The sequence below is a fragment of the Neophocaena asiaeorientalis genome, unplaced genomic scaffold, assembly GCF_003031525.2.
Source record: "Neophocaena asiaeorientalis asiaeorientalis breed wild unplaced genomic scaffold, Neophocaena_asiaeorientalis_V1.1 scaffold123, whole genome shotgun sequence".
NCBI lineage: Eukaryota > Metazoa > Chordata > Mammalia > Artiodactyla > Phocoenidae > Neophocaena > Neophocaena asiaeorientalis.
In genome coordinates, this window is record NW_020173666.1 from 13,562,087 (window position 1) to 13,572,776 (window position 10,690).

At 53.3% G+C, this 10,690-nt stretch overlaps 1 protein-coding gene across 1 annotated transcript in view; it reads left to right on the top strand.

The window, feature by feature from the left end:
* IGF2R (insulin like growth factor 2 receptor) overlaps positions 1-10,690 on the top strand; it is a 106,145-nt gene that overhangs the window by 57,050 nt on the left and 38,405 nt on the right. Inside the window, exons 20-27 of the mRNA XM_024747855.1 lie at positions 1,234-1,335; positions 2,474-2,575; positions 4,726-4,921; positions 7,764-7,934; positions 8,717-8,860; positions 8,941-9,116; positions 9,379-9,466; positions 9,913-10,128. Coding sequence (XP_024603623.1) covers positions 1,234-1,335; positions 2,474-2,575; positions 4,726-4,921; positions 7,764-7,934; positions 8,717-8,860; positions 8,941-9,116; positions 9,379-9,466; positions 9,913-10,128 — 1,195 coding nt within the window. The remainder of the gene's footprint in view (positions 1-1,233; positions 1,336-2,473; positions 2,576-4,725; positions 4,922-7,763; positions 7,935-8,716; positions 8,861-8,940; positions 9,117-9,378; positions 9,467-9,912; positions 10,129-10,690) is intronic.

Sequence of the window (10,690 nt, forward strand, 5' to 3'; positions counted from 1 at the left end):
GAGCACAGCCTGAGTTGTGCAAGGAAAGTGTCGCATAACTGAGCTGTAAACACACACTCCGATAAGCCAGAGTCGGCTTCCCGATTTCTGCTCTCCGTCCCAGGAAGGAATGCTGGCTGCCCAGCCCGGCCCTCGCCTCCTGCTGGGCACGTCCGGGCGTCCCTTCCCTGGGCCTCATCCCGCTCCGCTTCCTCTCTCTGGTGTCTCGTTGCCACAGAGATAGTGGACAGTTCCAGGAAGTTCTCTCGGACCCTTATTTTTTTTCAGCTTTCCTGTGACATCCTATTTGGACAGTGCTGTTCAGTTTTCAGAGCGATTGTACGTCGTTAACTGTATCCCTCAGCAGTGCTGCAGGGGGTGGCGCATTTCACGGGCCCAGGAAACACTGAATGAGGGTCGTGTCCCGGGGAGTTCCACAGTCCCAGGACTTTCCACAGCCGCGTGGTGAGGCAGAGGGATGGGTGTGTGTTTAGTTCACTGTTGGTGATGCTGCGGCTGAGAGGGTGGGGACTTCAGATCAGAGGGTGCTCGGTGGGTGAGGCGTGCGGGGCAGCCTAGCATCTCCTTCACCTGTGCGTCTGGGCGGGCGTCTCACCTCCTCTGTGCCTCCATTTGCTCATCTGTACACAGAGGGCAGGTAGAGGTTGTCCTGAGGCTCAGTTGAGGACTGCTCATCACACCTGTTGTTGAAAACACACCCAGGAAAGTGCCCAGATGGTCAGTGACTCACGGCGGGATGAGCACACCTGTGTACCTAGACCCACGGCTGCAGATAGAGCCCGAAAGCCTCCCTGTGCCCCTTCCCGGTCCGTTCCCCCGCCCCGTGCCGATCCCGCGCCCCATAGGTCGGTCTCGCCTGCGTCTGCGCTTGCGTGGCTGTGATCACGTACACCGGCACCTTGGGCTCTGCCTCTTGTTCCGCATCTGGGTGTAGAACGGTTTTCAGAAGCATGGACTGGACTCAGACCTAGGTTTGGATCCCAGTTCCCACTGACTCCTGGCGTGACCTCAGGTGAATTTCCCAGCGTCCGAGCGTAAGAGAGAACATCTCCTCAGTAGGAATGCTGAGGACGTTGAGCTACAACTAGAGACGTCACGTGCAGCACCTGGCCTAGCGCTGTCCCGTGATAGCCCATACATTTTAGCTCTTGTTATTTATCAGCCATGCATTCTTTTGGTTAGAGCGAGTTCCATTTTCTCATATTGACTTTTATCCCGGATTTGTCCTTTCAGAACACCCATCCCATATTTTCTCTCAGCTGGGAGTGTGTGGTCAGCTTCCTGTGGAACACGGAGGCTGCCTGTCCTGTCCAAGTAACGACAGACACAGACCAGGTACGGGTGCGGTCCCGGGCCTCTGGCCATTCCCACCCGGGTGTCCCGGCTCTGCACCCCTCCCCTTGTGCTTCTTAATCCCTTACAGTGTCTGCCTTTCCTCCGCCTCGACAGCAGGCATCTGGAAGTCATCCCGCGTGCCTCTCCCTCAGCCCCGGCTCCCAGTCCTGGGATGAGAACCAGGGCCTCCAGCTTCCCTCTGGGTTCCTTCCTTTCTCTCCACATCGCTGTCCCGTCAGCGTGGCGGTGGCTCTGGGTTCTCCGTCACCGCAGAGATGGGTGCTTAAATATCACGACCATGCCTAAAATGTGCCCCATCGTCTGTCGGACATAGCCCGTGTGGTTTAACGTGATGTTTAAGGTTTTAATGCCCTGCTTCCAGCCGCATCCCCGCTTCAGCCCCGCGCCTGCTGCAGCGCCGGGCTCACGCCGCGCTTCGGCCTTGGCATGCGCGCCTGCCCTCGGTGAACCCCTGCCTGCAGAACGTGGCAGCCGGCTGCTCCGAGATGTGTTCTCTGCCCTCCCGGGGTGCACCTTGTGTTCACAGCACGGGGTGTTTTTCTTTATGATGGGACGGATTTCCCTCCCTTTTCAGGGCTCCATCAGGCAGCAGAGCCCAGGCTCACCCAGATGAATGTTCCCGGCGCAGGGTCCCGGGCTTGTGGGACGCAGGGAGGGTGGGAGTCGGGGCCCGCCGCCCTGGCCCGCCGGCAGTGTTTTCTGAGGCTGTGGCCACTGCTCCATTCTCTGCATATGGCGGGTGGGGTGGAAAAAAGACACGAGGCGGTGGGGGAAGAGGGGGGCTCGTTATCCCTTTTAGAAAAGGGGAAGAGACAGGTAATTATTTGTGGGTCTCTTACGGTTCCTCACTTTTCTTTGGGGGTCAGCAGTGGTCTTGTTCAGGTAAATGAAGCAGTCTTAGGAGCTCAGATGAGGTCAGCATCTCTGAGCTGGTGTCCCACTTGGAGCGCTTCAGATGCGGTATTGGAAGGGGCCGTGAGCTCTCCCAGGGCTGCTTCTCGGACAGGGTTTAGCGTCAGTGCAGTCCACGCGGGGCAGGCTTTGGAGCTGCTCTGTCTTTGCCATGTTCTCATGGACCAGGTTTGAATGTGCCTCTTTGCCTCTTTTGTTCCTGCAGGCCTGCTCCATCAGGGACCCCAACAGTGGGTATGTGTTTGATCTGAACCCACTAAACAGTTCCCAAGGATATGTGGTCTCGGGCATCGGGAAGACTTTTGTGGTAAGGCTTGTGTGATGACTTCTGACTTGCCTTGGAAGGATGGGAGGATGCGTGGAAGTCACCTGCAGCTGGCTGCAGGGGAGGCAGGTGCCCTCAGGAATTGCCCAGGGCCCTGTGATGGCAGCTTTTACCCAGGAAGAGATGAGAAAACCCAGACTGAAGGGGAAATGAGGTGAAGCCGTCGCCCCATCCTGTTATGCTGCAGATGTGAGGTTGTCACTCTGTAGAAGATAGGCTGTTCCTAACGTGTGGCCATGCGTCTGGAGTGGTGGTCCCAGGCCAGCAGCGTGGGCATCGCCTGGGAGCTTGCAGGAGGTGCAGTGTCTTGTGGGTGGGGCCCAGCAGCCTGGGTTTTTTGTTTGTTTGTTTAAAATTTATTTATTTATTTATTTATGGCTGCGTTGGATCTTAGTTGCTGCGCATGGACTTTCTCTAGTTGTTACTCTGTTGCGGTGCGCGGGCTTCTCATCGCGGTGGCTTCTCTTGTTGCACAGCACAGGCTCTAGAACACAGGCTCAGTAGTTGGGGCGCACGGGCTTAGTTGCTCCAAGCCACGTGGGATCTCCCTGGGCCAGGGCTTGAACCCGTGTCCCCCGCATTGGCAGGCAGATTCTTAACCACTGCGCCAACAGCAAAGCCCCAGCAGTCTGTTTTGACAAGGCCCCACGTGGCTCTGATGCCCATTGGGGTTTCAGAGCCACTGGTCAAGTGGAAGTGATATTCCCCTATAAGAGGGAGACGACCGATGGGAGTGCTCTGGGATCTTCTGACGGCACTTCCTTCATGGGCGGCCCTGACAGGGTGTCTGGAGCGGTGAGGAGGAAAATCTCCACTTAATGCTGTTCTGTTGTAAACTAAGCGCTGCTAGACAGGGAGAAAGCTTTTTAAAAACCTTCATTTAGGTTTAACAACTTCTAGCAAAATCCACAGTGGAAGAAGAGAATACCCTTTGAAAGCAGGAAGCTGGGGTGAGAATGTCATAGCACTTTGATGCAAAGGGGACTTTGCAGGCACAGCGCATGCGGGAGGGCCTGCGGATTGTTCCAGAGCCAGAAGGCACCTGACAGGGCTCGTCACTCAGCAGCACAGTGGCTTGCAGCCCTCCCTCTCCCCACCCCCTCTCAGAAGCTGCTGCTCTGGAGTTCGGCTTGTACCAGGTTATCACAGGTGACAGTATATTTGGCTGTCGGTGTGAGTGTGAGAAGCAGACAGGACCTTTGCTGAGCCCCACAGGGAGCATGTCGGAAGAGGAGAGTCCCATAGAGGACATGCCAGAGGCGGCGAGCCCAGGGAGAACGTGCCAGCAAAGAGGAGCTCTGTAGCGGACATACCGGAAGAGGTGGCCCCGTAGACAGTGTGCTCGAAGCTGTGCCCGTGCAGTAGCAGGGGCGGGAGGCAGCAGGTGCACAGTTGCGGACAGCAGGGACAGACTGTGGACGATGCAAGCGGAAGTGGAGTTGATTAGTGGGTGTCTAGGCTCCTGGGAGTCAGGACACAGCCCTTGTGCTGCCAGAAGGGCTCAGGACGCCACCACCCAACCAGCCGGCTGCTTGGCACTGTTCCCTTATCACCCGGCCCTGCCGGGCTCAGCTGCCCCTACTTCTGTGACCACGCAGCCCACGTGGCTGCAGGGCACCTGCCTGGGTGTAGTCTTAAGTGGCCATTTCGAGCATATCCTGCTTCCTTATATCAACTACTGGATTTAAATCGAATGGTATCGACAGCTTTAAGAAATACAGGGGTATCCCATTATATCTACTTTTAATTAATGTGACTTCAACCATATGTGCTTTTCCTCATGTAACCAAAAATACTGGCTACTTAGAGTCCCTCTCTTATACATGCTGCATTGTTACGTGCAATGTGTCTCACGCATTTAGAGATACGGGGCTGTATAAATAAAGCCTTACAGGCAATTTATGGGCATTGCTGTTTGGACTTTGATTTTTGCTTTATGGACTAGCTTCAGGGTTTAATTGCCCAGGCACGCAAAGTTGGTCATTTGCCTCATAAGGAACAAATTATGCAATTGTTTGGATAACAAGCAGGCAACCCTGTTTGGCTGGGCAGGGTTTGAGTTGTTCGGGGTTATGTTCGCGGTGAGTCACGTGGCCTGAGTTGGTGTGTGGTTCTCGCTGTCTGGCCTGCAGTTTAACGTGTGCGGCGCGATGCCCGTCTGTGGCACCTTGGATGGAAAGCCAGCTTCCGGCTGTGAGGCAGAGACCCAGACGGAAGAGCTGAAGAATCTGAAGCCAGGAAGGCTGGTGGGACTGGAGAAGAGCCTCCAGCTGTCCACCGAGGGCTTTATAACTCTGACCTACACGGGGCTTCCTTCCCACCCCAGAGGTGAGCTCACATCCCTGTGTTTGCAGCTAACCGGTGTCCTGGGGGTTCCGTGACTGTAAACCTTTCAGAGTGTAACGGGAGTGCCTGTAGACTCTGAGTCCTGGCCACCCTCCCCGCCTCTGAGCCCCACGTGCCCAGCCTCTGGTGTGTTCTCCCAGCCGCCTGAGTGCATCCTGCGGCCGGAGGGGTCCCGGCCACTAGGTTCTGCTGTGCCCGCCCCCAGGTGTCCTCCACCTGCACCTCCAGCGGCTCCTCTGATAGGAGTGTGTTCGCTTGGCCTTTTGTGCTGTTTTTCAGGTATTAAAGAAGCGGTGGGTGAAGGTAACAGAAGTTACTTTGCTTTTTCCTAAATTTCTTTCTTTCCGCCAACCCCTCCGCTCAGTCTTGATTGTATCTTCAAATACAGTTTTGCATCTCCAGTGGGTTCACGTTTCTACTGCTTACTGCAGCTGTGACTGTCAACTGAAAGCTGCCGTTTTTGGTGTCATAAGGTGCAAGGCCGAGTCTGAGGGCCTCGGGAGGACGGTGGTGGTGGAGTCACAGCTACCGTCGTGAATGCCCGCCGTGTGTGCCCCCGTGTGGAGTGCTGTGTGCACTTAGCGGGTTGGTTCTCCGCCAACCCCGTGCATCTCATTTGCGCTCACACCCTCTGCTTAGCCACCTTCTTGCTTCACAGGTGACGAAGGCCCCGGAAGGCCCTGTGTCCTGGGCAGAGCCAGGGCTGGCAGCCAGGTCTCTCGATCCTCATCCTGGCTCTGCCGACTAACACGTTTCTGTGTTGCGTTGAGGATCGGAGGCCAACAGAGGCGCAGCCACATCACACACACAGCCAGTGAGCAGCAGGGCGGAGGTTGGAACCCACGCCTTCTGGCTTGTGAACCTGTGCTCTGTGCACCACACCGGCATGGACTCAGGAGGGGGCAGTCATGTGATGTGCGGGGCGGAAAACATGAGGGGCGTCTGAGTCGACGTCAGAGGAACTTAGTATCCAGGAGGGAGTGGGGACGGCTCTGCCCTCCTGCACCCGTGGCAGTGTGCGGTCACTGGCTACTTTTGTGCATCGCGCTCAGGCTGACGGGTCCATGAACACGCTGGGAAGAGAACTCTTAGGGCATCGAAGGAATGAGTTCAGGATTCCTGTGAAGGGGATTGAAGAACTGGGGTCTTCTTCAGGGACAGAAAACATGGGGCCTGGGGTCTGCTATCACCTCCTGGAAGAGTTGTCCTAGAAAGGGAATTGATCTTGTTCTGTATCATTTGTTGGGGAGGGTTTGGACCACAGACCGAGATAATTTTAGTTGGTTAGAGGAGAACTTAGTAGAGCCGGGGGAGTGGTAATCCTTTGCTTTACAGATGGAAAGCTCTTCAACTCTTGGTCAAAACAGTCAGGTGCTCACTCACTTCAGTATCCAAAAAGCAGCGTGCTTCATTCTGGCTTATAATTCTTCTGCTCTCCAGTTCCAGAGTGCTGTTTAAAAATGAAATAGATTAGGCATTTATGTATAATTTTTTTTTTTGGCCCTAATCGTGTGGCTGACAGCCGCTGACACTTACTCTGCTGGGTTTGAATCCAGGCGCTGGCAACCCCAGGGGCGTAGCACATGTATAACCAGCCCTTTTTTTTTTTTAACATCTTTATTGGAGTATAATTGCTTTACAATGGTGTGTTAGTTTCTGCTTTATAACAAAGTGAATCAGTTATACATATACGTATGTTCCCATATCCCCTCCCTCTTGCATCTCCCTCCCTCCCCACCTCCCTATCCCACCCCTCTAGGCGGTCACAAAGCACTGAGCTGATCTCCCTGTGCCGTCCGGCTGCTTCCCACTAGCTATCTCTTTTACGTTTGGTAGTGTAGAGCCGTGCTGCCCCAGACTGCTCCTTACCCTCTTTTTGCCTCAGTTTCCTCCTGTATTAGCCGGGCATCTCTGGTCCCCTGTGAGGGTTAACGTGTTGATGACCCTGGGGTTCTTCCCCTAGCGCAGCCTCCGGTGCTCACCACCCAGCCGTGGTCCCCGCCCTGCGGGAGCCCAGAGTAGCAGCCAGCCCTGTCCAGTGGCCGAGGGACACTGGCTGCTCCTCTGACGGGGTCACCCGCCACTGTGCTAGCTCACTCCCGCTGACCTCCTGCTTCTGGAACTGGGGAGGCCCACCATCGCCCATCCTCCCCACCTGAGCCTTGGTCCTTGCTGTTCCCTCTGTCCGCAGTGCTCTCCCCTCAAGACTGCCAGGCAGTGCATTTCTTCTCTTCACTTCTTCGGGGTGGGGGGGCTCAGATGGCACCTTCTCAGGGAGCCCGGCCACTGCGTTGGAAACCTCCATGCCTCTTCCCCACCACCCTTGGGGTTTCTTAGGCCCCGTCCCTGCTGCGTTTTCCTTCGTTTCCAACTGGTCTGTGAGGGGTTGCCTTTAGTTTGCTTACTACTTGGGCGCTGGACCGGAGTGTCAGCTCCCAGTAGGGCGGGTTTTCTTGTTTCTTTCACTCCTGTGTGTAGTAAGGAACTTAGTAAATATTGTCGAATAAACCCATAAAGGAGAGTGACATTTTTCTAATATTTGGATGGATAAACGGATATAGCATTTGCACACTTCCTGGAAGAGAAGAATGCCAAGACACCAAGTTCACGGTGCAAACCGTCTTTGCGTGGGTCACTATCACAGTGAACATGGCCACTTTGTAGTTCAGATTGGGTCCCTGAACCAGACCTGGCGCTTCGCCGTGTTTGTCTTAGAGGGTGGCTTGGAGGCTCGTTCCCGGGCACACTGTCCTGGTGCCACACGCGTGTTACGGCTGCACTGTGATCGCTGTGGTTTCCTACAGTCTGGTCTTTCTGTTCGCAGGGAGGGCTGATGCTTTCATCATCCGCTTCGTCTGCAATGACGACGTTTACCCGGGGACCCCCAGATTCCTGCATCAAGACATTGACTCTGACCTGGGGATCCGGGACACATTCTTTGAGTTTGAAACTGCATTGGCCTGTGTACCTTCTCCGGTGGATTGCCAAGTCATGGGTGAGGCCGGGGGACCAGGAATTAAGAGGCCGGTCAAAAGCGTGTGTCTTTGCCTGCGTGTGTGTCTGTGTGTGTGCGCACACGTGTCTCTGTGTACTGTATGTTTTACTTTACAGGCAGCATGATAGATGTGTTACATATTTTCTTTGAATGATACTGGAATTGTAAAGCTTCTCTTGAAGAGAATCTAGATACATAATTAATGGTTTTGATCAGAAGCTGGTTAAGAACGGAGAAGAAAACTAGGGGAAAAAAATCAAGTACACGGTCAGAGCTTCTTACAGTGTAAGAGGAGAAAAGAACGAGAGGATAAAGCTCCGTAAGGTGTACCTGGATGCTGAGCCGGGTCTCCAGCAGCCCTCATTCCTTGTGGTGGCCCCCAGCCTCACCTCCACACCCATGGTGATTTGTTGTAATGGAGGTTTTGAGGGTCAGGGCACGTGTATGTTTCTGTAGGAGAAGCCTCTCGGCTTCCTGTAGATCTCCTCATTTCTCTGTTAATATTTTTATTTTTTAAAAAATATTTATTTGGCTGTGCTGGGTCCTAGTTGTGCCAGGCGGGCTCCTTAGTTGCGGTATGCGTGTGGGATCTAGTTCCCTGACCAGGGATCGAACGCAGGCCCCCTGCATTGGGAGCGCCGGAGTCTTATCTTAACCACTGCGCCACCAGGGAAATCCCTGTTATGAATGTTAAGTTCGTGCATCCTTGGTCTTTGGGGTTGAAAGGCGGTGCCCAAAGCTGCCAGGAAGGCAGGGGTTTCCAGCGTTTTCATGTGTTTCAGACCTCGCTGGGAACGAGTATGATCTGAGCGGCCTAAGCAAAGCCAAGAAGCCTTGGACTGCGGTTGACAGCTCGGCTGATGGAAAGAGGAGAACCTTCTACTTGAGTGTCTGCAATCCTCTCCCGTATATTCCTGGCTGCCACGGTGAGTTCCGAGCAGTGGACTCAAGTTCGTTCTGCCTTTCCTCCCACCCCCAAGTTCATCGGCTTTCCTGGCCCTTCCAGGCAGTGCAGTGGGGTCCTGCCTCGTGTCGGAAGACAACAGCTGGAACTTGGGCGTCGTGCAGGTCAGTCCTCAAGTTGCCGCCAACGGGTCCCTGAGCATCGTCTACGTCAACGGCGACAAGTGCGGGAACCAGCGCTTCTCCACCAGGATAACGCTCGAGTGCGCCCACACGACGGTGCGTGTCTGTCGTGCCTCATTCTCACGCCCCTCCGGTCTCCAGATCTTCTGTCTGATGTAGAACTTGCCTGAGTTTTCAGGGGTTTTAGGCCATCGATAGGGTTTGACTAGAATGTGCTGTTTTCCCCCAGATCTGATGTGTTTCGTAAGTGACATGTATTTTTCTCGTGGAGGTTAAAAGTTGGGTATTAGTTCTAGCTACCATTTGACTCATATTTTAAATAAATGAGAACACAGTGAGCTGTTGGTTTCTGTTGTAGGGATCCCCAACCTTTCAGCTCCTGGACGACTGTGAGTATGTGTTTGTCTGGAGAACCGTGGAAGCCTGTCCCGTCGTCCGCGTGGAAGGTAAGACCCAGCCCTGCTCACTGATGCTGGTGAATGTGTGAAGTAGGGGGTGTTTTAACAGCATCTTAACCCCGTGCGTGATCGTGAAACGTCCATCAGTGGACGGACTGCTTCCTATACTTGATTTTTTTTACTCCACTCCATTGCTCACTTTGCCAGCTACGTTTTCCTCACCCACCCAGACTGATGGACTCTTGGCATCTCACGCTTGAGAATATGAACGTGGGGTTTGGTTTTGTTTAAGTGGGTCTTCATCCTGTGACCTAAGCTTTTCGAGAAAGCTTTTTGCCAGGCAGTTTGTCTTATGTATACAGACAAAAGGAGAGAACGTGGAAGTGATGTTTAGTGCCTCTGTTAAGACAGGACTTAGCTGATTAAAAGTTGCAGAACTTTTGCCTCAAGGTGTGAGTGTGTGTAATTGCCCTTCCCTTCTCGTGTTCTCGAAGGGGACAACTGTGAGGTGAGAGACCCAAGGCATGGCAACGTGTACGACCTGAAGCCTCTTGGCCTAAATGACACCGTCGTGAGTGCTGGCGAATACACCTATTACTTCCGGGTCTGTGGAAAGCTGTCCTCAGGTGTCTGCTCGACCGATGACAAGTCCAAAGTCATCTCATCCTGTCAGGCAAAGCAGGGACCCCACGGATTTCAGAAAGTGGCAGGTACCATGGTTGTTTCTTCTCTTTTTGCAAAAGGATGGAATTCCACATTTAAGATGTTATATCTTATGATTTAAGATCTAAAGATTATAACTTTCCTGAGTAGGAGGAATGTCTTGCTGTGTTCCTGTAAAACAGTGTGTGAGTGATTTTTTTTGTTTAAATCTTTATTGGAGTATAATTGCTTCACAACACTGTGTTAGTTTCTGTTGTACAACAAAGTGAATCAGCCGTATGCATACATATATCCCCATATCCCCTCCCTCTTGAGCCTCCCTCCCACCCTCCCTATCCCACCCCTCGAGGTCATCGCAAAGCTGATCTCCCTGTGCTATGCTGCTGCTTCCCACAAGCTAAATATTTTACATTCAATAGTGTATACGTGTCGATGCTACTCTCACTTCACCCCAGCTTCTCCCTCCCCCACCACCCCGTGTCCTCAAGTCATTTCTCTTATGTCTGCGTCTTTATTCCTGTCCTGCCCCTAGGTTCATCAGAACCATTTTTTTTTTTTTTTTTTTTTTTTTTTTTTCTTTTTTTTTTTTTTGTAATTAGTGTTTTTTTT